This window comes from Condylura cristata, unplaced genomic scaffold (genome assembly GCF_000260355.1).
Source record: "Condylura cristata isolate star-nosed mole 26May11 unplaced genomic scaffold, ConCri1.0 scaffold00011, whole genome shotgun sequence".
Taxonomy (NCBI): domain Eukaryota; kingdom Metazoa; phylum Chordata; class Mammalia; order Eulipotyphla; family Talpidae; genus Condylura; species Condylura cristata.
The window spans coordinates 18,287,273-18,314,951 of record NW_004567112.1 but is presented as its reverse complement, the minus strand read 5'-3'; the positions used below and the strand labels follow the sequence as shown (position 1 = coordinate 18,314,951).

The window sequence follows — 27,679 nt, the reverse complement described above, 5'->3', positions numbered from 1 at the left end:
CCCAAGTGGGACTCTCGCTCCAGCAGCGGCTTTTTTCTCCCCCCCTTTAATTTAAACAAAGACTTCAGAGTTCATCAACCTCCCACTGAAATTCACAGCTGCTGAACAAACTAATCCTCTCTCCCGGCCTTTCTTTCCTTCAATGGGCTCTTGGCTTCAAAGACACTTTGGGAAAGGACTTTGCTGGGGCTCACACTGCTTCATCAATAGAAGTTAGTGCAAGTATTATCTGAAGAGCAAGTGGCTTTACAAACAAATACTGCCTAACAAGCCCTTCCTCCCAAACACACACATCTAGCCTGCAGACACAGGGATCTACAACAGGATTAGCGGTTGTCCCCCTGCCTCCACACCCAGCCCCTTTGTGCAGCTGAGCTCAACCCTGAAGTGGTGTGGGGGGACCCTGGAGCTGAATGCAAGGCAGGGAGGGACGGACACACACACACACACACACACACACACACACACACGGGCGTACGCGCGTGTGTACTCGCGCACTTGGCAAGATAACCTTGCAGCATAATTCAGACTCTCCTTTTTAAAACTCCCTTGACTCCCCATCTGCCCCCCAATTATCTCCCCCTGCCTTACTGGGGTACAGGGAGCCAGAACAAAGGGATGAAGAAGAGAGGTTATGTCAAATAGGACCCAAAGGAGGTAACTGGGAGATGATCGAGGAAACCAAATCAACACAACTTTATTGCACGTTAAACACATCAGTGCAGCAAATGCAGAATCCAACCATGAAAGCACAGACGGAAAAGGCAACCCTGAGACACGTGGGGGCGGAGAGGGGAGAAGGGCCTCCAGCTTTCCAGGAGCAGTATAGAGGAATCTTTGGCTAACATGGCCCCCTTCCACAACTGGGTTTATTATCGCAGAATAAATAATCCAGGGCCTTGGGCCACGGTCAGGGTGAGTCATGGGTTGCTCCCCACAGCACTGGCCCCTGTGCTCCTCTCTCACAGCCCTGCCAGCCCCAGCGAGTGGCCGTGCACACCCACCCTATGACCCTAGCCCACCCACGCTGGCAGGTTTTCAAAAGGACCAAAGTTGCTTCTCTTGGTACTGCTGGGAACCCATCCCTCAAGTCTGAGACATCTTTGAGTCTGTGAGCAACAGTCACCTTTACCCCAGGCTCCAGGATTCAGAGAAATAAGGAGCTGAAAATACGAAGTCAGACGCGAGGGGAAGGCCAGGTCAGGCTCGTAAGAAGGGGAAAACAGAAGGCCCAGACAGGCACAGCAGAGGTAGACTGAGGAGTAACAAGCCTGCTCACCTCCTCAGAGCCTCGGGCCCACAGTACTCTGGGAGCAGATACTGCCCAGGTGCCGTGGGAGTGCGCTGGGAGGCAACGTGGAGAGCTGGCGCTGCGCTGCTCCTGGGCAGGCAGACGGACCCCTGGGCCGGTTGACAAGGCCGGCACAAAGCAGGTGCTCGGCGATTTGGAGCCAAGCCTAGAGTATCACGTACCTGACAGCAGGGGAACGGGGTGGGGAAAGCAATCGGAATCTGTTTCGAAATACCCCTTTTCTGCAGGGAGTTGTTGAGTAACAGCAGAAGTGGCTTCCGTCAGAGAGGCTGCCTGGTTTAGATGTGCAGCTTAAGAGCAATGGTGAGGACGGCCTTCAGGACAGGCATGAAGCCGGAGACCTCGCTGAAGCTGCTGCAGCTCACCACCTGGGTGTGCACCGCCAGGCCCTGCGCAAAGCTTCCTGCGTTCACACAGCGGGCCACCTCATGGAGTCCGGCCAGCACAGAAGGCGAGAGCTGTGGAGGAAGGGTCTCAGTTAGTGAGCTCCCAGCCGCTCCCGGGCAGCGCGGGATGATGAGAGAGGACTTAAGTTCTGGAGCCCAGTTCCAATGAGATATGTGTATTCTGCGGGAACTGATAGAGGAGACACTGGCCCCGGCCAGCCAGGGGTGAGGGTGGAAAGGCAGGAGGTGAGGGGCGCTGCGAAGGTGCTTACTGTCCCTTGGCAAAGCTTCTCGTATAAACACTCCAGACGCTGGGCTGCCTCCTCCAGCTTCCGTTTTGTCTTCTGCAGAGAGAGAAAGCGGCTGGCTCTAGCCCCTTAGCCTCACACTACAAAGAACTATAAAGAATCACAGTATACTAGAGCTAGGGTGCCTGGCACCCCTTCTTTTGCATCACAGAGGAAGAGGAGGCCCAAAGAGGTCGGTGACTTGATGAAGTGGACACAGCCCAGGAAAGGCAGGTTTCCTTGCTCTGGGTTTACTCTCCCTGCCAGGGCTCCCTGTTGCCTTTCCAAGTTTTGGTGCTCCTGGGCCCTTCTACCAGGCAATTAGACTACAGGCCAGACAAGATCCCCCCACTCCACACAGACATCAAACAAGTATAAGATGCAGCTTGCATGACAAAGGGCAGAGCAAAAAAAATGGCCACACTAGGGTTTTGGAAAAACCCAGGGGTGTAAGGGGGGCGCCGTGGGGAAGGTGCGCACTCACTAAGTCTGTGGCACACAAGGAGCAGCGCTGCAGAAGCGCCTCAAAGCTGGTCTTCAGGCACTGATGCTCAGGGGGCAGCTCCTTCTTCTCCACCTTTTCGGGTGGTCGTTGACGTCGCTAAGGAAAGAGTAGGGACAGGAGACACTGGCAAGATGGCGTCCCCAGGACTGGTCCTCTCCTCCCTTGAGCAGAAACAGGGAGCACTAACCCTTTTCTACAAGTAAGGACCCCTGAAATCCCCCTGCCCCTAATTCCCCCAGCTCATAACCCATCTCTACACTGAGGAGTGAGGCCTGGCTACCATGCTCCCTGCCTGTCTACACCCAAGGAGGGCTGGAAGTTTCCAGGAGGAAGGGGACACACGGTTCCTGTTACCTGTAGGCTGAGTTCTCCCGGAGCCCCAGGGGGAGCATGACCCACATTGGGGGCGGGGGGCTGTGAGGAAAGGGTCCCTCGTGGCTCGGGGGTGAGGTTCATAACTGGAGCAGTAATTGCTGCAGGGGGCACAAATGTCTCTGGCAGCTGATGAGAGAGAGGAAAAGGCACATGCATTTACTTCCTCAGGCTCCTTAGGCCCTGGTTGAGGGAATGGCAGAATGATGAGGGGCACCAGGAAGTGGGAAGATTGGTGAATGTAAGACGGAAAGAGGAGGGGACAGAAGAGAAGACTGAGTGGGGAAAGAGAACAGCATGTATGGCTGGAAATGGGGAGTTCGCTAAGGACCAGATGTGGATCACGTGGGCCTATGGCCGGGGTGGAGGGGAGGGGGATATGCATTAACCTTTGTCCTCTGAAGGTTTGCCCTGGAAGCTGCAGCATTTTTCAAGGAATCTTGAGGTCCTATTTAGTACAACAACAGAGGTATGTAAGGGTATGGTCAAGAACATTGGAAACTTTAGCCTGAGGCACTGAGACACTATTTTAGTTGGTGTCCACCACATTGCCCTGTGTAGACTGGCCATATTCTCGATTAGCATTCTCCAGCCCGACAGGCCACAGCTCACTGCTTGAGCGGTCATGGGGAGGTGAGGCGAGGGAGGTGATGACTCAAAGAGGAAGACTGACCTGGATGAGGAGTCAAGAGGCTGGTGACCGGGAGACTGCTAGAGCACGGAGCGCCTGGCCCTCCCGGAGGAGGCGCCACAGGGAAGCTGATGGGAGCAGCAAGGGGCTGGAGGCTCAGAAGGCTGAGATCTGGTGGGCTCACCGGAAGCAGCTGGGGCCTCACAGACAGAGAGGCAGAGCCAGGCTGCGTGAGGTCTGTGGGCGCTGTGGGAGTCAGGAGACCAGGGAAAGGCCACGATCCAGGGACCCCCACGGGGTTAAGGGCTTGTGCCTTTTGCTCTCTCAACTGCTGCGGCTGAGATAAAGCTGAAGCAGAAGAAAAACAATTTAGATGCCACCAAACTTCAACTGGGGAGAGATCAGAGCATGTCAGTGAGGAACAGGGCAGCAATAAAAAACAAAACTCAAAAACTAAAGATGATGACAAATAATTAATGCAGGTGTTTGGAGAGCTACCATTTACAAAGTACTTTTAACTCTATTTTTTATTTGACCCTCTAAACAATCCTAAAGGGTTGAGCTGGCCAACATAACTAGTACTCCCATTTTTCAAAAGAAACAGTGGCTAAGTATATTGTCCACAGACGAAGCCTGTACTGGCAACTTCCAAAGACTCTCACTAGACACAGACAGACAATGCCGCCTGCCAAAGCCATGCTGGATGGCCAGCTGTTTTCCTCTGTGATCTGCCCAGATGGATCTCCATTTGCTCACGCACCAGGCCTTACTCCAGGCCCCAGGGACAAAGGTTGGGCTGCCTGGAGCCCAGGCGCTCTGCAATCACTTCTGTTCTGCACCCTGCAGCCCTGATAAGGGCTAGAATGGGAAGCTGTCAAGGGCATCACTGGTGAGGACTGAGGTATGAAAATCCTTGGCCTTGGAGATGGTGTTGCCACCTGTGAAGAAGTAAAAGGGTCAGTGCTTGGAAAAAGTTAGTTATTGAAAAAAAAAAAAAAAAGGTAAAGGCACAAAAAGCTAGTTCTTACAAAACATCAGTAAAATTCATAAATTTCTACAAAGGTTGTCAGAGGGAGGATACAGGTTGTTAAATTCAGGGATAAAACAGAGACTATTCTAACAGACCCAGTAGCCATTAAAAGGGAAATAAATACTAACTTTACATTCATAAATTTAGAAGAAGAAATGAACTCATTCTTCAAGAACGCAACTACAAAATCTCAGCCAAAATTAAATAAATAACCTGGACAGTCTTATAATCACTAGTTCCCCAGGCCTACACAGCTTCACTGGAGAGTTTTACTAAACATCCAAAGAACAAAGTTTATACAAATTCTTCCTGAAAACATTTCCTAATTCATTTTCTGAGGTCAGAATCACCCTTATGCTAAGAACAGACAGCACAACACAGACCCTTATTTCTCATAAGTTCAGACACACATACACATACACATACACACTCACAAAAAAACCACCAAAATTTTAGCAAACTAACAAAGTATATAAAAAATAATATATCATAACGAAGTAGAATTTATTCCAAATCATGCAAGACTTGTTCAATATATCTGAAAGTCCCATCATATCAACAAGCCAAAGAAAGATCATATGGATCATGTAAAACCATGCAAGAAAAAAAAATGGACAAAATTCACAATTCAATACACCAGGAATACAGGGTAACTTTCTCAGCCTCATAAAAAGCATTTACAAAATCACTACCACTAATATCATACTTAATAAGATGTTCTCTCTTGCCATCTTATTTCAGTCATTATAAAAAAAGAAAGAAAAGAAAGGCATAAAGATTATATTCAGGCATACAGAAAAAAGTGTCCCTTTTCAAACAAAATGACTATACAGAAAATCCCTAGAATATACAGAGAATCCCATAAAAAAAATTAGAGTACACGAGGTCAGCAGACTTGTTTCTGACCATTGGAAAGTCACGGGTACAAGATCAACACAAAAAAACTCAACTGCATTTCCACATACTGAAAATGAACAAGGGGAATCAGAATTAAAACTGCCGTGCCATTTGTTCAAGATAAAATTAAATGCTTAGGTTTACTAGATACCTCACAGCCAACCGCGCTCTGGGTCACGTCAGGCCCTCATCACTGTCAGCTGCAGTCTCCTAGCCGCCTTCAGCCTGCCCTTCCTGAACACATAGTTCTCCTTCCCTTGCATAAGACCATTCAACAGCTCCTGTTCTATAAGGTCAAGTCAAGCTCTTGAACACAGAACGCACGGAAGTCTCTAACTTCTACCTGTCCTACCAGCTTCCTCCAGAACGCATGGAAGTCTCTAACTTCTACCTGTCCTACCAGCTTCCTCTAAGCTCACCTCCCTTCCACAGACACCCGTTTTGCAGCCCCATTAAAATATTAACGGTTCTGGCCCTCCCTGGTGGCGCAGCGGGTTAAAGCACAGCACTGAGAAGCTAAAGCCACTTCCGCATGAGTTCGATTCCTGCCTGCCCCGGAGGTGACCACATGGCGTGGCAGACCTCTCCTGACCCGCCCGCTGCTCCCCTCAGCAGTGTACTTCGTCCATCTGCCTGTTCTGCTCCCCACTCTGTCTCTGGTGAATTCTCTCACCCTCTGCATCTCTGGCCTGTACCCCAGTTCTGTATGAAATAAATAAATAAATCTTTAAAAAAATATATTAACGGTTCTTCAAGTAGGCTCTCCCTATTCCCCTCCATTGCCTCTGTAGAGACCCTCCCTCTGCCTGAAATAACTGCGTCTAGCCCTTCCTTTGCCCTAAAAAGCTTTAGGCTTCAAGACTCAGAACAATTATTCTCATTCTGAAATATTTCCTGACTGCTAAGTAAACGCTTTCTGAGTAATGCCCATGGTGCCTTGTCAAACCCGTATCTGGGCAGAAGGTCTCCTCACTGCCTTTTAAGATCACCACTTTATCATGGTATTTATGATTTTTACAACTCTCTCTCTTCATCTGGTTATGAGCTAGTTAGGGGCAAGGATCATGGTTTGCACATCTGTTTTCAGAACCTGGCCACTGTCCATAAACGGTTACTGGACGACTGAGTAAGCTAGGCTTTATGAAGTCACAACTGTCAACATTTTTTGTGCACTGACATACACCAAGTGCTACCACGATGACTGGCGCTTGGTAGACAATAGATGTTTCTGGATGAGTAAACACAGTCTTACCTGTTGAGAAGGCTGGAACCCCATTCCATAAGGCGCTGTCTCTTTACGGCAGGGGGTGGCCCCCACAACCACCCGGGGGAAGGGAAATGGGGGAGAATGTTGGCCCAGGATGCCAGAACCCTGGGCGTGGAAAAGGCGATCTCTCAGCTGCTGCACTGGTGGCTGCAAACATTGTCATAATCAAGAAGCGTGCTAAGATTACAGTAAGCCAACAGTGCCTCTCACAAGCTGGCCCCATACAGCATTCACACTCGGGCCATCCAGTACACTCCAGCCATCTTAGAGAACCCCCAGGTCGCTAGAGCCGGCAAGCCTCCCTCCCACGCTGGTCTCTGATTAGCACACCCTTCATCTGTAGTAAGCTATGTGTCTCTGCCATTAAGCTCAAGTGTTTCAACCAAGGGGGAGGCGTCTTTGACCTCTCCAGGCAAAACCAGCCCCATGCTGGAGTCCAGAGCCCTGCGTACAGATTTCTTCCCTGGCACTATCGTTATAGTACCCATCACGTAGCATGCGGTTTCCTCCCCCAAGCACAGGAGCCCATGAACATCCTGGGGGTGCAGGTCTTACTCCTCCTTGGGCAGAGGCCTGTGCCATGGACATGCTCAGCCAGGGCTGTCTGACTGAATGGGAAGATCTGCTCCCTCTACGTGGCTCCACTCACCTGAGCACAGTCCCTGGGTAGGTAGTGCATGGCAGTGGCCAGGCTGCCCTGGGCTGCCAGCAAGCTGGCATACTGAGTGATCCTGTAGGATGTGGCAGGGCCAGGGCTCACCCCATCAGGGCCCCGCAGTAGCTCCAGGCTCCTGTGAAGGACCATCAGCTTCTCCATCAGGTCCTGCAGGGCAAGGAGGAAGGTAGTCAGGCCTCTTGGAGCACACCTGGCCATCAGGCCCAGCCTGCTTAGCCAGGAATTTCCCACGTTGGGGATGCGGGCACCCAGCCAGGGCCAGAAGAAGCAGCAGGTGATGACATTCGAGACACCTGACGGAAGGGCCCCTTGGCCTCACTTCCCAAGCTGCTAGGACTGGGCTCGACTGGGCTCAACGGGGCCCATCTGCATCTCAGACCCTCACACGTCTCTTGTCATTCTTCTTTCTTTGCCTTTTCTGCCAGTAGTTCAACAATGTCATCAGCAAGTCTGGGCTCCGTCACACCGTTGTTTCATGTGTGACTTTGCTTCCCCAGGAGCGGAGGTCCCTACTGTCTCTGGTCACCCGCGGTGTGTGGTGCCATTTAGAGTCACGGAACTTTCTCACTGCAGCTGCGAGAAGGGCCGGACTCACAAGCACTCAAATGTAGGGCAGACATGTGTAACCAGTCTGAAGCGTGGACAATGAGGAAGGGTGATGGCTAAACAGATGTCCAGTCCCTCCTGCTGAGGAGGAAGGAGGGACACCTCATCCTTGGGAGGTCTCGCAAACCGAGTGCCCCCTTCGCCTCCCTAGTAGCCTGGTTCCAGTTTGGGCATCTAGAAAACCGCCTTGGCTGCCGCTGCCCATCCTGCCCTCCAATGACCCCCAAGAGCTTGGCACGGAGGAGTGTCCTGCGGAGAGGGGTACCTGCAGAGCCGCGGGGGAGGAAACCTGGTGGCACTTTGCCCAGCACTCCACCAGCCGCTCCGCGCTCCCTGAGCACACGTAGCAGAGTCTGGCTTCGGAGGTCAGAGCGCTGCCACCCTCCTGCTCCATGCGAGAGCCCAGCATGTCTGCAGAGAGACGGAAACTCCTGAATGCACAGCTCCCCTACGATCCTCGTCCCTGTGTCTGGGAGCAGGTGGAGGACCATGAGCTGTGCGACAAGCAGCCACAGTGGCTCTGGACGACATGGAGTGGCCACGGGCAAAGCTCTAGCACCAGACTGTGGAAAGGGGAAGCCCGACAGACCTCACGTGACCGCCATGCAACTGGGGCACGCACTGTGGTCCCTGCCACGGCCTGTCCTCCCAGGCCGGGGCTGCGCCTCTGCTCCTCCCGTGGGGTGCCCACAGACCGCGGCCGGAGTCCCCCCCGAAGCTGAGGGCCACCTACCACAGAGCTCAGGGAGGTTCTCTGGTCCTGCGTATGTCAGTAGCAAGGCCAGTGCCTCTTTCCAGTTTTGCAGACTACAGCCACACACCACATCTTTCCAATTCTTCCGCACGACACAGGCTAGAAGCTGTAGTGTGCAGAGGGGGAGGGGCTGTCAGCCAGCCACCCCACCCCGGCAGGAGTCTCGCCTCTGCTAGGAAAGCCACTCACGAGCAGACTGCCTACCTGCTAGGCCACTGACTAGGGGCGGGGGTGAGGCGGGAGTCACTAGAGGGGGTGGGGAGGGCAGTCCCAAGAAGTCGGCCTCCTGCTGCCAGGGTCTAGGGTACCCCCTCCTTCCTGGCACCGTGTGCGGTTACCGAGGAGATTCTGGTTTTGTTCCTGGCCAGGTAGCGCTCTTGTGTTTGCTTCAGCAGCTCTGTGCCCCCAGCCTGGGCCAGGATGATGGCATCGGTGAAACGCTCTTCCTGCAGACACAGCTCCACAGCGGGGCCCAGCTGCCCAAGCAGGAGAGCCTGGCTCAGGAGTCCGTCCGTGTCTGCAGGCAGAGACAACCCTCAGCCCTCCTTCTGCAGATCGCATGGCCTCCTCCCCGAGCTCTGGACCACTCAGTCTTCCTTCCAAACAACAGTCCCAAGCTTCTTTCAGCACCTCAGAATGTAGCGAGGAGCCTGGGGTGACCACATCCAGTGACAGCCCTCTAAGGACAGGCCCAAGACCAGGACCCCTGGAAGGGAGTCAGGCAGCAGTAACCCAAGTGTGATGTGTGCGCGCTCAGCTGGAACAGAGCAGCAGTCCGTTAAGCAAGAAAGAGACATTGCAGTAGAGGTCTTTCCTGGGAAGGCCCCAGCCACGGAAATCTAAACCCAGGGGAGCTCTAACTAGAAACAGAACGAGGCGGCAGCCATGATGCCGGCAAGGAGGAAGGAAGCGAGGGGCCCGACGCAAGTGTCCTCCAGCCCAGGAATCTTGTGGGCGCCTACTCCTGCCCCGCGGGACCACGGTACCTTCTGTGACGGGGATCTCCCATGGAGCCACGTTCTGAGGCACCAGCTCATCAAAGAAGGCTGAGGAGGCTTCCTCGGTGGCGTGTTTGCAGGCCTGTGCAAAGGACAGTCATGGCTACTTAGGAAATGAACCCAAAGAGCGGAGATGGCTTAGCTCTCTCCGGGAGTTCTATGTGGCCGCTAATAGTTTGTAAAGATGAAGAATGCCAGTAAGGTTTGGGAAGAACTCCAGTTCCTGGAGAAAACACACCTCCACTCCCAGCCCCCAAGCTTCAGACTCCGTCTCACTCTTGTTCCAAGAGTGAGGAGTTTGGAGGCGTCTACAGAAGCTCAACACTTACTGGGGGCAAAGCAAAGGGCTGGGAGGGGAAGGGTGTTACCCTAGGTGCAGACGACTGGGCTCTGACCACACCTGGCTACTGAAGACCTGATGTCTGTTTCGGCAGAGGCCATCTCCCTTGAGCTGAGGGCTCCCAGCTGGCCCGACGTCCCTCTTCATCCAAGTGGCCACCTGCAGGGAAGGCCCGTGAGTGCCCAGCACAAGCGCCTAGGATGGCATGTTCTTCTCCCATCGCCAGACCCCGCCCACTGGCCTCCTGAGATCCTTGAGCTCCCACCTCCTAAGTAGCCTAAGTGCAGGCGGTAAAACACTCCTCCATGCATTACTAAAGTCCAAGAGGGGGTACGGTGAGAGGGCTTCCACAGCAAGAAGTCACTCCCTCTGCATCCAGTGTGCTCCAGATGCAAAAGCAGCTTACCTTCTTCTGAAGCTCATCTTTACTGTATCCCAGCAGTTTTAGGAACTTCGTCCTGGAGTCTTGTTCTAAGGAAACCTAAAGAACCATAGAACACCGGCACCCCCATTACTGGAGCGTCAGGACCCCTCTCACACAAGCTGGTCCAGCGTGCAACTCCACACCACCTCTGCGCTACCGGAGGGGCCCTGCTGAGGCTGGGCCACTCTCCCTTCCTCTCCCCAGACTTGATTCCTGCTGGGCTGGCGGCAGAGTATTAACAAAAGCCTTCCCACCTCCGCATGAGAATGGACCTGCATCTGACTTCTTAGCTCTATTATCCAGGAAGAGTGAAATGTCAGACAGGAGCCAATGTTTCTAGGCGATGTGGATGTCGTAGGAGCAGACCTGCACAGACCAGCGTAGGGGTGTGGACGCCACGCCCTGGGCCTCCCAGGTGGCAAGGGCACTCAGCACTATGCTCTTGGGGTTGATAGCAGAGATACTGGCTCTCCTGGGCAAGAGGCTTCTAAGCTAGGGCAACTTACACACCTGCTGGGGGTAGACCTCATCTTGCACCTGAGCTGTCCCCTTGGGCATTGAAAAAAAGAACTCTGGATAGCCTCATGGCCTATGACAAGGATGCCCACCTGAGGCCCACCTGAGGCCCATCTGAGGCTGCCCAGCTGACAAGCTGTAGTTCCTGTCCCAGATCCTTCTGAGGAGATGAAGGCCATGGAGGCCCCGGTGGTTGTGTGAGTCTAAGTGTGTAGCTGAGCAGGACTGATGGCAGGTGTGCAGGCACAGTAAACGCGGTACTAAAGCTCCCTGCTCTGTGTCCCAGCTAAGGAGGGCCAAGCCCTCCTGAAGCCCCACCCTAATTTGGGCAAGCAGACCTGGACCACACAGTCTGACTGATATTTCTGATCATCTTTTACAGCCACTCTCGTGGCAATAGAAATGTTTGTACACACTCAGCTTCAGGACCATCATGCTGGACAGCTCTTAAGCCAGGGGACCTCTGTCCTCTGGACACTGCTGGCCCTTTGTTGAGCAGAATAAAGGCTGAACTCCTGATGGCAGCTCTAACCTCTGTCCCACCACACCCTTCCTGAAGCTGTTGGAAGGGAAGCACCACTCTTTTCTTCCCACATCTTTTTCTAGCTTCACTCTCTGGTTTACGATCCTTCTGAAAAGCCTTTTTTCCTTCCCAGACTCTTGGTGTCTATCTTTATAAATTCAACTATGCCTGAAAAATAGGCCCCAAGTTCTTATCAGGCTCCCTGGGTCACACCATCCTTTTTGCACCTGTCTCTACAATGCCAAAATTTTTGAATAAATCTCTCACTGCCTGTGCAGGCAGTTATTTCTCTTTCTTCCTTCAGCTACCTCCTCTCACGGGCTCATTGTTTGTGACAGGTGCAGCACCCTTCAGAACATAACCTAGGACTGGAGCTGAAGGTCCCTGTATAGTAAGTGGAACTCAGGCCTGCGTCCACCAGTCACTTGTCTTGGGTTACCTGAAAGAAACAAAGTCTTCTCACAGTGACGCACCTTGCCCACTGGTTCTTTCTCCTTCTCCATCATCTTGTTAAGGGGAAGGATGCCCTAAAGGAACTCTGCACAGTCTGGTGGACTCCACCCCCTACTCCAGTGACTGGAAACTACAACTCCCAGCACTACCAGGGAGAGAACTGCGAGGACCCAAGGGTGGAGCTAAGCAAGCATTCTGGGACTTAGGGGGATAAATAGGGCACCAGTGTGTCTCTCGCTCTCTCGCTTGGGAAACGGCTCTCTGGACCTTATGAGGTGGCGTTTTCATCCGAGCTGGTAAGGTATTCCAGTTACTTTGTATCCTGTTCTCTTTCCCTGGGTTGTTTCCTGTTCCTTTCCCCTTTTTATAAATAAACCCATTTTGACCTTTTTGTGTGCACCTGCAGTATAACTAAATTTTAAGTGTGTGGGTGAGGCCCCACCGGCAGGTGGCCCAGTTCACTCTGGGCTGCCCTGTAACAATCTTTGGTATGGCATTGGGAAAACCTTCATCTTTGCTCTACTGAAGTACCAGAGCATCAGTACTAGTAGCAAAAAAGGCAAATGTCACATACTCCTCAGCTTCCCTAGCTGAAAATGGCTTTCGAGCCTCTGACAAAGTGTGATAATTTTCTGTCCGGATTTCCTGTGGGTGGCATGTAGAAAAAAACCTAAGAGGGTTTGGGACTCTGTAATCTGGGTCACAGTGTGGCTGTGTGTCTCCTGAGGTTCATAAAGGGTGAGGTTCCCAGCTTTGGGGCGCAGCCAGTCTCCATGAGCCCTACCTTCAGGAACTGCCACAGCATCTTTTCACTTTGCAGTGACGCCAGCTGGATCTTGTTCTCACAGTAATTCAAGAGATTTCCCGACCCCAGGGCCTCCTGCAGCTCAGTGGACCGCGTCAGGAACTCGGGTTCGGTGGTGACTTGACTGATAAAGACTAGGCGGAGGCAAGGCTGAGGCACCTGGTGGGCAGGGGTGCTGGGGATGCCAAATGAAACCAGCTTCCCCCCAAACTGGTGAGGAAAAGTAAGAAGGGAAACAGTTACACCTTCAAATCAAAAACTAATACCGAGTCAGGGTCACAGAGCCCCTCTGTGGACTCTAACAGGGAATGAATCACAAGACAACTCCCAGGAGTAGAGGTGGTGAGAAGTGAGCAGAGTGTGCCCCACACTGGGAGGCTCCTTCCAGTAAGAAGCTTAACCCCGTCAGCTTCTGGGCCATAGCTGCTAACCCCCGCCTCCCAGCCACCTGCATGAGACACCTCGACGGTGACAGTCTTTACACCCACTGAGACAAACAACAACAAAGTCTCACCTCTTCTTGTCGATGTCTTGCCAACCTCTGCCCCGTGCCCAGGGCCAGCACACCTGAATTACCAGACTGGGTTGCAAGCCTCCCCTAACCCAAGCCTTAGCCTACAACCCTATACCTGTTGCTGCTCAGGAGCTGGGGATGGTTTCACAAGGCCACAGCAGAGGCTTAAGTTCCTGTCTGACCTGCACCGAGTCCTTAAAGCCCAGCTCTGCCCTCCTAGCATCTCTCCCGTCATGTATGAGGTTACACCCTACCCCCAAAGTTCATTCCTGTTTCTACCTTAACCTGCCACAGGCTGCCCACCCGAGCATACTTCTTGGTAAATTAGGTGACTCCCGAAGCACCTGGCACAAAAGTGGAGCTACGCCAGTGACCCTCCACCCCTGCTGCACCTTAAAGGCACCTCCGGGGCTGTTGCCAAGCTGAGCCCCAAGACAATAAAATCAGAGTCTCTGGGGTGGGGCGGGCAATCAGTATTTATTCTGACTGCAGTCATGGCCAACAACGACTGCTTTTACCCCCCAGATCTTCACTATTTCCCTTCCTAAGGCCCCCTCTTGATGAAATTTCCTAGTTTCAATTCTCCTTTCGACTCCCACAGCAGATCTACACTGCAGACCCACACTAAATAAAACCACGTGAACACTGAACTTGTATAGTTCAGTGTTTCACAAGTGGCTACATATATTCTCATTTGGGCTTCATGTCAATTCACTAAAGTAAGCTGGACAGGTATTATTATTCCTGTTTTAGACATAAGAACACTGAAGTTCTGAATTAAGTGACTTACCCAAGGTGACCCAGCTAATAAATGTCAGAGCTGTGAGAATTCGGGCCTCTTGACCTCTCTGCTTCTTGAGTGTGCTAATCTACCTCCCCAATAAAAGTGTTAGCTCTGAAATCAAGAATTCCTACTTCTGTACATCTGTTTTTAAGTTCAAACAGTACTTTAAGCACTGTGTTCTGTGTTTGAGGGCCTTGCTACTTCCCATACCAGCACCAAACCTTTTGGTTGGAAAATTAGACTCAGGCCCTGCTCCAGACCAAACTCAGAATCTGGATTTGAATAAGATTCTCAGGTGACATATGCACATGAAAGTTTGAGAAGCACGGCTTTACAGAGAACAGGGAGTAAGACATGGTCCCTGTCTCGAGCAGCCCACTGCTGAGTCGGGTCTCCAGAGAGGTACATAAATAATGTCAACATAGGGAGGCTGTATCATGATCGCTGTAAATCTGTGAGGTTACAGAAGTGAGGTCAAATTTGACTAGGGCTAAAGATGGGCATCGCTGACAGGGATCTTGAAAGGCCACCACAGATGGACTCAAAGGCCGAAGAGAAAAGCTGAAGAGGAGGGTGGGACAGCGAGGCTGAATACAAAGTCATCATCTGTGAATGCAGCACAGGGAACAAAGGGAATCTGGTAGAAATAAAAAGGGGAAAGGAAAACGGGGCCTGTGTGCACGTGGCCACCGTGTGTTGGCATGGGGGGCAAGGGCTTTCAGCAGAGGCCGGTGCTGACACTCCTTTCCTGTTGTGTTCTGACCCTATGTGTCTGGACTCACTACCAGTACCGGCATGTGGGGACTAAAGGAAAATCCGGTGGGCCCTCAGCTGTCTTCAGAGGTGAGAGGGCTAAAGCACTGCCAGGCACAGTAGGCAGAGCGGAGGGGTGGAAGGAGGTCACAGTAACCCTCTGCTGAGCGGCAGAGTGGGGCCTGATCTGGACGCAGCAGCGAGAGAACGCGGCAGCAGAGATCACCTCCTCCAGGCCTTGCTGGGCACGCAGCTTCACAGACACGCACACGCGCATGCACACACAGCACTTACAGCAAATGAAGCGCCCGCTGGCCGTCTCATCCATTTGGGGGCTTTCTTCAGAGGAGGTACCAGCGATGCTTGGACCGCGTGCTCTGGCACCTGCAGTGGTGGGAGAGGCCAGTCTTTGCTGAAAGAAGAAGAGATCTGGGGGCAAAAGGACACCTGCATCACCAGCCTGAAGTGGTGTCTCAGCCGGGACCTCTACCTACAAAGTCCACTTTTGGAGGAGTCCTCCAGACACTCAGTGAGGCCCATGGATGCTGGACGCCCATGTTCCGGGGGTGGGGTGGGGCTGGCGGTGAGGGCAGGACTCGCACCACGCAGGCTGTTGGGAAGCTACACCGAGCGAGACACGAGAGGGAGCGACAGAGGGATGGCGGCAAATGTGGTCCTAGCACACAGGCCTGGTGACCCGAAACAGCACAGCAGACACCCAAGAACAAGAGTCAAGGTGAAGACTTCCTCCAGATTGTGGGGGGAACACACATCCTCCCTGGAAGATGGGCGCTGGAACAAAGGTGCTCCCCCCACACACAAACCTAGAGCCTCAGTCTCCCTGACTCTAACTGTCCCCACTTCTTTCAGGTCACATGTCCTTCTCTTTCCCCCATTTCGAGATGGCTCCTTCCCCCCTCCAAACCTTGTCAGCCTGTCTCATCTGCTGGAGTTCCCAGCTCCTGCCCATCACAGAGTACAAACTGATCCAGCCATCGAAGGAGGCAGCAGAGAACACCGGAGGGTCCCGAGGGCACCACTGCACATCAAAGCACCAGTTGCTCTGTGGGGGCAGCTTAAACGCCACCTGACAGGAGGGACACGCCACTGGAACCACGCAGTCCAGGCAGCCCTGAACACAGAGCTGCAGCTGGGACTGCTCCTCCCGTCCCGGCACCCCGACAGGAGAACCACACTACCTCACCGCTCCCCAGGTTCCAGCACAACAGCTGGTTGTCCTTGGCACAGCTGAGCAGCAGCTCAGCGTCAGCCTGGCTCCACGACACCGACAAGATGCCCCTAGACAGCAAAGAGAAACTAACTTCGTCGATGCCCACTACAGGGTACCTGTCAGATCTTGGCAAAAATCTCATCCCTACAAATAAACAGGCTTATTTCATTTTACAAGTGAGCAAAATGAGGCTTTGAAAAACCAAGTAATTTCTGTACTCGTGCAGCCAGAACTGAAGGCCACGCCCGGAGACTGCCCACGCGCGGTGCCCCCCCAGCCCAGGGGTCACTGCAAGATGGTCTGCTTCTTCTCCTGGACCGCAGAGCAGGGCCGGTGAGTCAGTCTGAATCCGACTAGTCCCTTTGGGGGTGGAGACTCTAAAAGACCCCATGGAGGCCTAAGGCAGCACGGCCTCTAGTGAGGAGGGGCAGACTATGGGATCTGCTTTCTCTGCGGTGGGCCCAAGAGCTACAGCTTCAGAGGGGGCCGGTTCACTGGCACACAGGAGTCCAGCTTCACGTATTAGGAAGTTTTGGGGGGCACAAACTCATCATCTAAGGAAATGAACATTGTTCTGAGACCAGAACCTGCGACTTTCCCGAGACACTAAATACCTCTCATGACCCTAGGCCAACTCCCATCTCTGGAAGTTGGGTGGAGTCTTAGAGTCTCCTCCAGAGCCTCCAGGTCTTAAGGAACTCCCCTTGGTGAGGCTGGCGCTAGGACTGGGTGACTGTTCGCCAGGGTGGCTTAGAAGCCAGGAAGGAGGCCTGACAGCAAACGAGGCATTCGTTACCGTCTACCATGTCCTTATGTCCCTGCCTTCCAGAAGGATGTGGGCCAGGTTTGCGATGCTACCTGCTGTGACCCTCCAGCACCTTCAGGGGTGAGGAGGCAAAGCGCAAGTCCCACAGCTGAATCACTGGGAGACGGTCGTCTTCGGAGCACAGCACCAGCTGGGTGGCGATGTCTGGGTGCCAGGCCAGGTCTGAGCAGTGCATCTACAGACAACGCAGATCCCATGGGGGTGTGACCAGAGAGTCTGGGTACGACCCTCCTCTGCCCAACGGGGCTGGGGCCACCCTAAGGACAGCATTTGTGTCTCTTCTGTGTGACTGGGAAGACCACAGCGTCCGCGAGTAAGTGCTGGCCCTGAATAAGGCAGGCAGAGCAGTGGCCTCCGACAGACTTTATTTAACTTCCCGGCCCTTTCCCGCTCAACGGAAACCCACTCAACGGAAACCCGCTAGGGGGCTGAACCCGTGTGTGCAACAGCTGACATCAGAACCCTGCCCAGGGAGCAGGGGCACCAGCGGCGGGGATGACAGAAGCAGAGGCCAGCCCGGACGCGGCCTCGGAGACTTACCCTGCGGCTGTGGTCGCTGACTTTAATGATAGGTTCGTTCTTCCTAAGATCCCAGACAACAGCCTTGCCACTGGGGTGAGCGGAAGACAGAATGTGCTGCACTTGCCGGTTCCAGGAGAGTGCCTTGATGTCTTCTGGGGGCTGCTGTGGCAGGATGAGGGGGTGCAGGGTGTCACCCCCTGGACCAACAGCCACCTGCTGTTCCAATGCGCCCGACTACCCACAGAAAGTCCGAGAGCAGATGGGCTAGCCAAACCAAGACGGTCTCAGGGAGCTACGAGTGGAAATTTTCCAGAGAGGATCCCCAAAGGGAGGGGTGAGGAAGGAGAGGAAATGGCAGGCACTCCTGGCAGCTTCTGAGAGCATGGCGTCGAGATTTAAAAATAATAATCGTCTCTCACAGAGAGGGAGAGGAGGAAGATGAGGAGAGGAAGGAGACCCAGACCCAGGGAGAATGAGGCAGAAAGAAGATTCATTGCTACTAGGTGCTATCAAATTCATATTTAACTTACCTCGCGGTACTGTAAGCATAAGACAGAGAAAAGCCAGTAAGCAAAAAGATGGGCCCAGTTACAAACTGACACACAGGTACAGTCAAGAAACAGAAGACACACAAGGCCCCCAACTGCCCAGGGGGAACCACATGCAGAGACGAGGCAGCCCCTCCCCACAAAAAGGCCCAGGATTTATCTTGGGGTCCCACTCCTGCCCCTGCCACTGAGCCCAGAAGCTGCAGTAGCTGCCACAGCCTGATAAACCAACCGCACTCTCGCCTGCCTACACTTTTCTTTCAGAAGCCCCAGGACAGCTAATGGCCACCCCAAACCACCCCTTGGCCACCCCACCTTCTTCCCTTGCCCCATTATCTCGTGACAGCACCTTCTCTGTGGAGCTTTATTGTCCTCTAGTGGTAAAGTCTGAGATTGCCTATCTCTGCCGGCCTCCACAATGCAAGGCTTGCCCTGGGAGAATCTGTGGCACATTCTCCAACAGCAGCCAGGAGCCTCCTCACCTGCGATTTGGATCCTGGGGTCATTGGCACACTCAGGTTATTCAAATCCCAAATGAAGATCTCAGAATCACTGGCCCCTGAGGCCAGGAGGTTGCCCTGTGTGAAGAACAGGCCTTTAGAGGCACAGCATGCCGGGGACAGTTAAGAACAGGAAAGGGGTTGGGGAGGGGAAAGACCCACATCTGGGGACTCCAAAGCCTCCCCGGCAACTGCCTGGGAAAGGGTCACACTATGGACCAGGGTCACAGTGGGTGCTCCATACAGGCCTGATGCTCCAGGAAAGGCCCTGCTGGACTGATGAAATGTAGTACCTGGAAAGGATTAAAGTCAAGGGCTCTGACAGCCCCCGTGTGCTTCTGTCTCTGGGCAATCACAGGCTCCTCCCCTGAAGACAGGATGTGTGCCACACTGTATACAGTAAGCATGCCATTGTCCCCGCCGCCTGCAAGAACCCCGGAGCCTTCCAGAAGCCCATTGCCAAAGCTCCCCCAGATCAGCTTGTGAAACCTACAAAGAGGAGGAACTGGCATCAGCACCAACTCGGGTTGGCAGGCAGAGGGTAGCATCTCTGTCAGCCTCTGCCCTCACGCCGGCCTCCCCACCCTCGCCGGGGGCTGAGGGTCTCTCCCAGTTCCCAGACACAAAAACAGGTCTCCTCCGCCCCCTCCTGCCCTTTCTCTGAAAATCATTCCATCTGTGTTATGCCGGAAGTCAGGAGGCTACTGCCTTCCAATTGTGGAGGGGACTGTTTAAGTTACTGTAACTGGGGTTATACAGGTACAGTGATAAATACTTCAAATAGATGGCTTAACACTCACAACTGGGCAACAACACACTGAATACGTACTCCATGCCAGGTTCTGTGTTAAGTACTCTGCACGTATTACCTGATCTTACATGCTGCTTTAATATCTTAATATCAATTTTTAAAATTTTTATTTATTTACGCATACAAGAACTGGGGTACAGGCTAGAGGTGCAGGTGTGGTGACAGGATTCACCAGAGACAGAGCGGGGAGCAGAACAGGCAGATCGACGAAGTACACTGCGGAGGGGAGCAGCGGGCAGGTCAGGAGAGGTCTGCCGCGCCATGTGGACAATCTCCCTGGTCAGAAATCTAACTCATGCTGCAGCGGCTTTGGATAGCTACACAGTGCTGCACTTTGACTCCTGGCACCACCAGGGAGGCTCCAATATTAATATTTAACACTCAGATATTATTCAGCTGAGGAAACTGAGGCACAGAGACGTGATGAAACTTCTGTATATACAGCTAGCAATTTTATCCCCATTTCTCAGCTAGGAAGTGAGAGAGACAAGGTTCAAATTCAGGCCCATCTTATTTCAGAGCCAGAGCGCTTTAACATCATAAAATACTGTCTTCTTTGTAGAGGGAGATGGGAACTCTTTGTGCCTGACCAGAAGCAGGCTCCTTGTATCAACAACTGCAGTCCCCTCTCGTCTCTCATACTAGAAGTGAGGAAAGGCCCAAAGGCCTCCCTGCACCCTGCCTCTCCTATAAGGCTGGCCCACTGGAGATGCTACATAGCAGCATAGGGTCCACCGCAGAGACACAGGCTATGAATGATACCCTTTGGGAAACCCTTTTCTGGTTTCCTGAGCATGTGTCAAACAAGACAATGCCAGTGTTTTGCTTATAAGACGAAGAGCATGGACCCCCCTGAAGACAAATCTGGGTCCTCTGCAGAGTCCCTAAGGAAGATGTGTGAAGCCCCAGAGCCTCACAGGTGGTCTGTCCTTCATTTCACAGCTGCTAGACGGTGAAATGACAGTCTAGCACTTCCACAGCCCTCCAGAAGCAGAGTTCCCATAGGATGATGTCACGAGATTCCTAACCAAAATGAACTGTTCCCACACACTGGAACAGTCAGCAAAGACTGCAGCAGGAACCTGTCTGGCTAGTCATTAGCACAGAACCAACCTGCCAGAAGTAAAGAGCTGAGGGCCGTTTAGGCCAGGTCAGCAGCTGAAGTGGCGCAGCCAAGGTGACACTGAAGCTGACGCTAAAGCTATGGTCAGAAAGGCTGTTTCTCTAAGGCTGTGCAGATCCCGATGGCGGAGAATGGGCTCTACACTGATGCAGGAGACCACTGTGTGTCCCTAGACACTAGGGACCAGGGCTTGGCATGACAGAGAGCTAAAGACACCTGTTACAGGTCACACAGGAGCATGAGAGACGACTGTGAGACACTCACATGTGACTGGGAGGACAGGACATACAGAACAGAATGGAAGGTGACCTGAGGCTGCAAGAGGGGTGTCGCCAGAGGACTGGATCCCCGGAGGGCCAGTTATGTCAGAGAGGCTGAAATGCAGAACACAGGGTGTGACGAAAAGATCTGCCTTCTGTAAGCCCATATCAGTGCGGTCCTACTGCTAACTACTTCATTAGTGATTTGACACTGAGCCTGAACAGGACATGCTGAGAACACTTAGGACAATCTTAGCGAGGGCAGGGACCTGATCATCAGTGGGCTCGAGGAAAGTCAATCACTTCTGCTCAGCAAGCGGCCGTGGGACGAGAGTCATCTGGAGGGTGGCAGGCGGGCTGGCACGGGCAGAGAGGGCCCACGTGGGCAAATGCGAAAACGTTAACTAATGAAGCTAAGTGAAAGTATATGGCTGTTCCTTGTGCTACTCTGTAACATTTCTACATTTGAATGTTTTAAAAGCTTTTGGCTTCAAAATCGAAACCAAGGACATGGATTCTCTGCTATCAAGGTTCCTAAGATAATGATGAAGACAACAGATACCATCTGTTGTCACAGTGGTGGCTGGCACCTACAGAAAACACAGGATCTGATGGAGCAGAGAGACATGTGAGGAAGACGGGCGGGCTTGCTGCTCGGTCACGGAAGGAGACGCACGGAGCGAGACGTGTAGACACACTTGGAAGAGACATGGTGAGAGAGCACGGGAGACTGAGCATAGCAGCTGCCATCTTGTTCTTTACTCCTTTCACCTACTAGCCCCTTCTGCCCCTGCCTCGAGGCTCCCTGCCAGAAGGTGCTTAAACCTCTAGCAAGTCTTCAGGACTCAGATGCTCTGCTTTGGGCAACCCAATTTGGTTGGGCATTTGCCCGTGAGGGGATGGGTAACTTTGCATGCTTTATTGGAAAACTACTCTTTTTTTACTCTTTCTATGATACAGTCAAAAAGCAGGAGAGTGAAGCTAGTGGAAAGGCATGATGGGTGTTCGAGACAAGAACCACTTTTCTGAATGGCCAGTTTGCACCAGGATATTGGGTGCCAACAGTTACCCCAAATTTGCAGAGGAGAAAACAGGGTCAGAGAAGTTAAATAATGTTCCTGAGAGGTGAACACATGGAAGAAGGGACTTGAACCTGCTCCATCCAAAGCACACGCTCTCTCTGCAGTGATCTGGGTATCTCCACAGAAAAGGCGAGACCTGGAAACAGGAACACTAAAAGAGGACACAAAGTCATCTTTTCCACTTACTTTTTGTCCCTTATACAGGCATCTGAGGAGAGGTCACAGTGTCTCCCAAGTTGCTAGAACTGAGAGGAAGGTCCTGGAAGGTGGATCAGCTGCCTCTCCATGGGACCAAGAGATGGGCCACACAGAGGTCAGAGATCCAGAATCTCTGTGCAGATGGAGGGGAGAGTGTGGCCATCACACTGCTCTTTGCCTCCTCAGCCCCAGCAGCGATGTCCTCAGCTCAGAGGTCAATGAAATACATAACCACAGTGCTTTTCTTCCAGACACCATTCCTGTGAGACTCACCTTACAAACCAAACTCTGCTTGTTTCACTACACACGCCAATCCACGCTGCTTCTGACTGCATCCAGCAGTGTCTGCCCTGTGCTCCCAGAGGCCCTTGACTGCTGAGGCCGTCCCTCCTCTACACCCATAGCAGGGTGTCAAACAGTTCTCTTTCAGCCAGGGATTGACAAGCAAATAAGATTTCTGCGGTGCATTTTGACTGAAGGTTCAGAAAGTGTTCAGGATTCAAATGTGGTTAAGGAATGGGTCTGGTGAAAAAGGGCAGGTGAAGAAAGAGGGGGCTTTGGAAAGCACAGGACGCTAACTAGAGAGGGGACGTGAGCCTGGACGTGAGACCTGGATTCACAACTAGGTGTGTCCTTAGAGGTCATCTTGTATAACTTCTTCTTTATGCATAAGTAAGGAAATCTTGGTTTGGCCTAAATCCACAGTGCTTCATGAGTACTGTGGCCAAGGCTGCCTTCCCACAGAACCAGGCAGAAGATGACAGAGAAAAGAATGCACACACAGCAGCAGGTGGGAGCACTCCTCAGACTTAGCCTCTTGGTCAACAGCTTGTGAAACACACTTGTGAGTAAGTGACCTAACTTACTCAGGTTGGAGCAGGAAGAAGTGGGTGTCTTAGATCCTGGGGTGTCCAAGATGATTAGGAAAGGCCCAACAGGATTGTGACTAAAGGTAGTCCCATAGGTCTTTTGAAATGAGAACCAACCTCTGGACATAATTATAGAAATGGAAGAATAAAGTAGCAAGGAAGTACTATCAATAATATGTATTTTACATTTTGGTCACAGCCCCCAAATCCCTGCCCCTGGAATAAGGGTGTGAGGTGTGGCTCGTGATTCCTGAATTTTGTACCAACACTTCAAAAAAGAGTCCCCCAAACCTGGCTGGTTACAAAAGAAACAGATCATCCATCCTAAAAGCCTCGTAAGGCACCAATACTGACTGAAAACTAACTGTAACTGAAGAGGTGGCCGTGGTATTGAGCTTGACAATGAAAAAGTTTCTAATATACCTCATTCATTCTACAAATACTAACAAGCATCTAATGCCAGGCACTTTTCTAAGAGCTGGAGATACAAAAGTAAATAAAACAGGCAAAAATCTCATGTAGATTCTTAGAATTCAGATTTCAAGGTTTCTTAAGCAATTACATTGCCTCTTTCTCAGGAACTCTTAACAGTAGGGAGTCACTACCATGCTGAAGTGCTGTTGAGCTGGTGAGTGTAAACTTCATTGACTTAGCTCACCCCTTTCAAGGGCCCTTTCTGAAATACTTGCTTGGAGGCTAAGAGTATCTCACCAATAACTGTATCACCCCCTCACCCCCCATTTGCTCAAAAGATGCAGGTTATTTACCCATGTAAAATAAACAAATTTTCTAAAAACCTGAAAAATAAGGGATACTGTCATAAAAAGATATAGGGACTCAAGAAATGGAGACCAATAACTAACCCTTCACTATTAGGTTAAACTGTGAGAAGAAAGATGTGGGTACACCTGTCTTACCACCTCTCAGATGGGCCAAAATAAGCACAAGGGTTAATCAGTCAACAGTTGGAAAGCTGCATTCTAGGCCAGTAATCTCTAAAGTGGAGTATAAGGAAAAGATTTGTATTTGTAACCTAAAAATTAGAGAAGTGGCAATGTATTAATAGCACAGTAATACATGTTTATTACTTGTGATACTATGTAACCTGAATATAGTGATTATTCATTTTCCTGATGGTACAAAAATCTGGGCACCATTGCTTCAAAATGCAGCTCACCCTTCCAAAGCCTATAAAAGAACACTTGAATAATGGAGAGAAGATAGGCTTGGGATTCAGACAGGCCTAGACTTAACTCGAAGCTTCTAAGAGTTTTGTTCTCGTCTGTGTAAAATGGGAGTAACAGTGTTATTACCAAGGCTCACTTTGGGGCATGAACAGGACATGAGCCCCAGTACAGTGCCTATGTGCCTACGTGTGCTCAGTGCATGTCAGTACCTGTCCCCAAAGGCTGCCAGGGCCATGAAATATGTAAGTACCCTAGTATGCCCCAGGGCGATGGGGAGACGATCATTCATTCTGCTTAGTGTAGGCAGAAAAGGGAGATACTGCGTAACCAAGTTTTCTTGACAAGATCCGAAGGAGGAAGGAGGCATCTCTGGGTTCAGAGAGAGACGAGGTATTCTGGGTCCAGGCTCCCATGAGGAGTCTCTACACATGATTCTGCCTGACACTGCTGGTACCCTTGCCAAAAACAAACAACCAAGAATTAACTTCTCTTTAACTTGAAGGTTCTTCTCTCCTCACTGGTCACCAAGTGAGTCTTGGGGAAGACACTATTCTGTTAGGATCGGGATCTGTCCTGCACCCCCACTGGTAGTTCAGACATTGTACCTGCTTGAGGCAGAAAGGACTCCCTTGCGTTTCAAGTCCAAAGAGGGGTCCCTGAAATCAACCTCAAAGATTTCCAATGTGCCATTTGTGCTAAAGGAGGCATCGAGCTGCTGGGCGGAGGTTCCTAGGCACAAGCACAGTCAGGAGGAGGCAGTGCGTGAGCAAAAACAGATGCATGGATTGCAGGTAGTACTGGTTAGTGAGAGGAAAGAGAACAGATTGGGGCTGGGTAGACCCTTCTCAAATGGCAACTCCAAAGAAAGCATGAGGTGTCTACCACTGAGTTAGAGTTCAAGCAAGGCTGCCCCCAGGTAATAAAACATTTATTATCCCCTTGTGTATGCTGCAAACCAACCCCACCTTCCCATGACTCTAAAGCTTTCTCATATGCTCAGTAAGGAATTCTGGGTACTAAGTTTCCCCACGACCTCATGGTGATCCTCGCCCGCAATATTGCTGTACCTGTGGCCAGACACACAGGGTGCTGGCTAGCTGGGCTCCATGCAGGGACAGCAGGCCGCTCAAGTTCTTTCAGCTTCATGGTGTGTCCTGTAGGTGGCAGAAAACTGACAGGGCCCTCAGTCCACTGAAAATAGAAACCAGCAAGCTTAAGGGCCAGAGCCAGGGACACCAGTGTTTCTGAAGATCTTGTTTCTCTCTTTCCATCATGGGATGGGGCATTTCAGGGCAACACAGGGCGGCAATTACTGACATCTGCAGCTCTGTAAGGACAGTTTATTTACTCAATTGCTGAAACCTAATACTTTAAACTTCAGAAGATATTCAACTACACTGGCTATTATGGCCCAGTGGTGATTATAATCATCAAACCACATAATCTCTCAGTGATTGTGTCTCTCTTGACCTTAAATATCATCCATTTGCTGATGGCTCCCAAATTGGTATCACCGGCACAAATCTCTCCTCTCAGCTCCAATTTCTCATATTCAAGTTCCAATCAAGTATTTCCACTTGCACATAGCAAAGATACCTTAAGGCTAGTTTGTCTAAAATGGATTATCTATCCCACCATCTCCTCCCAGTAAGTCTGTTCTTCCTTGTTTTCTTCATGTCAATAAATAGTACCACAATCCATCCAACTGCTCCGTAGAAACCTGAAAGCCCCTCAGACCCCTCCTTCCCTTCCAAAATCCATTTTCATCTACTTTGCTCTCACGCCACTGCTGCCACTCTAGTTGAGGACACCACCGTCTTTCACCAGGAATCTCCCAACCGGACATTTCCCTACCAATCTTACTCTCACCAGGTTCATTCTCTACATAGCAAGCACAGGATTTGGAGGGCCTGCCTGGTGGTTCAAGGGGTTAAGTCTCTGCACAATGACGCTAGTGGCAGCCACTGCAGCCAGAGCTCTATCCCCGCCAAGCAGCTAACCCAGCAGACCTCTCCTGTCTCGCCCACTGCTCCGCTCAGCAGTGTACTTCGTCCATCTGCCTGTTCTGCTCCCCACTCTGTCTCTGGTGATTCCTCTCCCCACCGCCTGCCTATGCCCCAGTTCTTAGATGCATAAATTATTTTTTAAATGGGATTTTAGAATTTCATGCTTAATAGCTTTCAGTGGCTTCTCCCATGATCAGAATAAAACTCAAACCCTGTGTGGTAGCTCTGCTCAAAGGTTCCAGCCTATTCCATCTAGTATGATTTCCCCCTTATTCATTGTGCTTCTTCATTTCCTGGTCTTTTCTTACCTAGAGCTTTTATAAATTGTTTCCTGTACTTTGAATGCCCTTAATTTTCTCAGAAAGGTGAGGCATCCAATCAAAAATAGCCTCAACTTTCTTGTCCCTAGGAATTTACAATTATATATTTATTTCCTGTTATATTGCTGGATCATCCAGTATCAGGTACACCCACAAGAGCTGGCGCTGTGTCTGTTTTGTCATGTTGTAACTAGTGGCCAAACATGTTTAATACCTAGCAATTACTCAGTAACATTTGTTGGATATGAAGACATTCATTTTCTTTTAATTCCGTGGTTTCCAATTCAATTCAAACACATACTCAAGGTCTCATCCTCACTGGATAGCAATGCAGCAAAGGTTTTTGGTTTTGTTTTTAAAGTAACTGATAGAAGAATCCATGTCCTGCTGAGCAAACCACAGTTAGGTCACCGCATCCCACAGAAACAGGAGGTGGTATTACTTAATCTCAAATGTACTTTCCAGCTTTAAGAAGATATAAGTCTGCCAATTCAGACAAGATTTCCAGGCAGCCTCTAAACGCTTAAAGGGACTTCAAGTGTCTTCTGACACTGCACAACACACTACAGTCACCAGTGCCACCTGCTGGTCAAAGGCATTTCCACGTTTCTGGTGAAAGATTGTTTAAACCAAAAAGGAATCAGATTAGCACAGTACTTTTGACGTGCTTATCTCATTTAATTCTCACTATGGTTCTAGGCGGTAAGTACTATTAGCATCGTTTTACAGAGAAGAAAACTGGCGAGGTCGGCATGGGAATCCCAATCAGCCTCCAGAGCTGTGCTTTTAGCCATCGTACTAAACTAAAGCCGGTACAGTATGCTTAAATCCCTGACAGCCTGGAAACTGGGAAGATAAACTCTTAGTCTACTATGCTCAGAGACAGCTGTTCCCAAAAAGGAAGCGGCTGGGGTCAGGATGGTGGGCGGGGACACTCTGGATGGTGGTGAAGACAGGACGAGCCATGACCAACAAAAAAGAGGTGAACAGACCCTTGCAGTGAAGAAGGTCGCCCGCTATCCTAGGTCGTCCAGTCTCTCCAGCCTTAGCAAGCTCGGCGAGCCGGGTCAGCAATGACAGGCCTTCCCGCCCAGGCCGGACAGAGACCCGGTGTGCGCTCTGGGTTCAGGTCCGCCCACAGCGCAAGGAGGGTGGGAAGGCGCCAGGGCCGCGCAGAAGAGAGCCTCTCGTTGGCCTGGGGGGACCCAGGGGCGACCGGGAGAGGGGTGCCGCGTTCCCTTGGGGCTGGGGTGGGGGTGGGCTTTGTGGGGGACCCTGAGAGGCACACTGGAGGGGGCCCCCGGGGGCGAGCCAGGAGCGGGCCGGGGTCTCCCAGGCGTCAGCCCTTCTTCCCACCCACCCC

General features: G+C 51.5%; 1 protein-coding gene across 5 annotated transcripts in view; it reads right to left on the bottom strand.

Annotated features, from left to right (window-relative positions):
- Window positions 1-678: 678 nt before the first annotated feature.
- Window positions 679-27,679, bottom strand: part of SEC31B (SEC31 homolog B (S. cerevisiae)) — a 27,624-nt gene continuing 623 nt past the window's right edge. The window contains exons 1-26 of one of the 5 annotated variants that reach the window (XM_004681013.2): window positions 25,058-25,176; window positions 24,596-24,719; window positions 18,754-18,949; window positions 18,443-18,538; window positions 17,943-17,951; window positions 17,431-17,574; window positions 16,923-17,065; window positions 16,033-16,132; window positions 15,759-15,920; window positions 15,128-15,262; window positions 12,762-12,992; window positions 10,468-10,542; window positions 10,122-10,220; window positions 9,710-9,803; window positions 9,062-9,240; window positions 8,703-8,829; window positions 8,235-8,380; window positions 7,337-7,510; window positions 6,673-6,834; window positions 4,254-4,431; window positions 3,536-3,841; window positions 3,252-3,310; window positions 2,845-2,991; window positions 2,470-2,586; window positions 1,971-2,042; window positions 679-1,770 (exon numbers count right to left, since the gene is read on the bottom strand). In XM_004681013.2, the coding sequence (XP_004681070.1) occupies window positions 1,591-1,770; window positions 1,971-2,042; window positions 2,470-2,586; window positions 2,845-2,991; window positions 3,252-3,310; window positions 3,536-3,841; window positions 4,254-4,431; window positions 6,673-6,834; window positions 7,337-7,510; window positions 8,235-8,380; window positions 8,703-8,829; window positions 9,062-9,240; window positions 9,710-9,803; window positions 10,122-10,220; window positions 10,468-10,542; window positions 12,762-12,992; window positions 15,128-15,262; window positions 15,759-15,920; window positions 16,033-16,132; window positions 16,923-17,065; window positions 17,431-17,574; window positions 17,943-17,951; window positions 18,443-18,538; window positions 18,754-18,949; window positions 24,596-24,719; window positions 25,058-25,136 (3,534 nt within the window). In that variant the 5' untranslated portion in view covers window positions 25,137-25,176 and the 3' untranslated portion in view covers window positions 679-1,590. Of the gene's footprint in view, window positions 1,771-1,970; window positions 2,043-2,469; window positions 2,587-2,844; window positions 2,992-3,251; window positions 3,311-3,535; window positions 3,842-4,253; window positions 4,432-6,672; window positions 6,835-7,336; window positions 7,511-8,234; window positions 8,381-8,702; window positions 8,830-9,061; window positions 9,241-9,709; window positions 9,804-10,121; window positions 10,221-10,467; window positions 10,543-12,761; window positions 12,993-15,127; window positions 15,263-15,758; window positions 15,921-16,032; window positions 16,133-16,922; window positions 17,066-17,430; window positions 17,575-17,942; window positions 17,952-18,442; window positions 18,539-18,753; window positions 18,950-24,595; window positions 24,720-25,057; window positions 25,177-27,679 lie in introns of those variants that run through there. The other 4 variants (XM_012723903.1, XM_012723902.1, XM_012723904.1 and 1 more) reach the window with 4 other exon arrangements.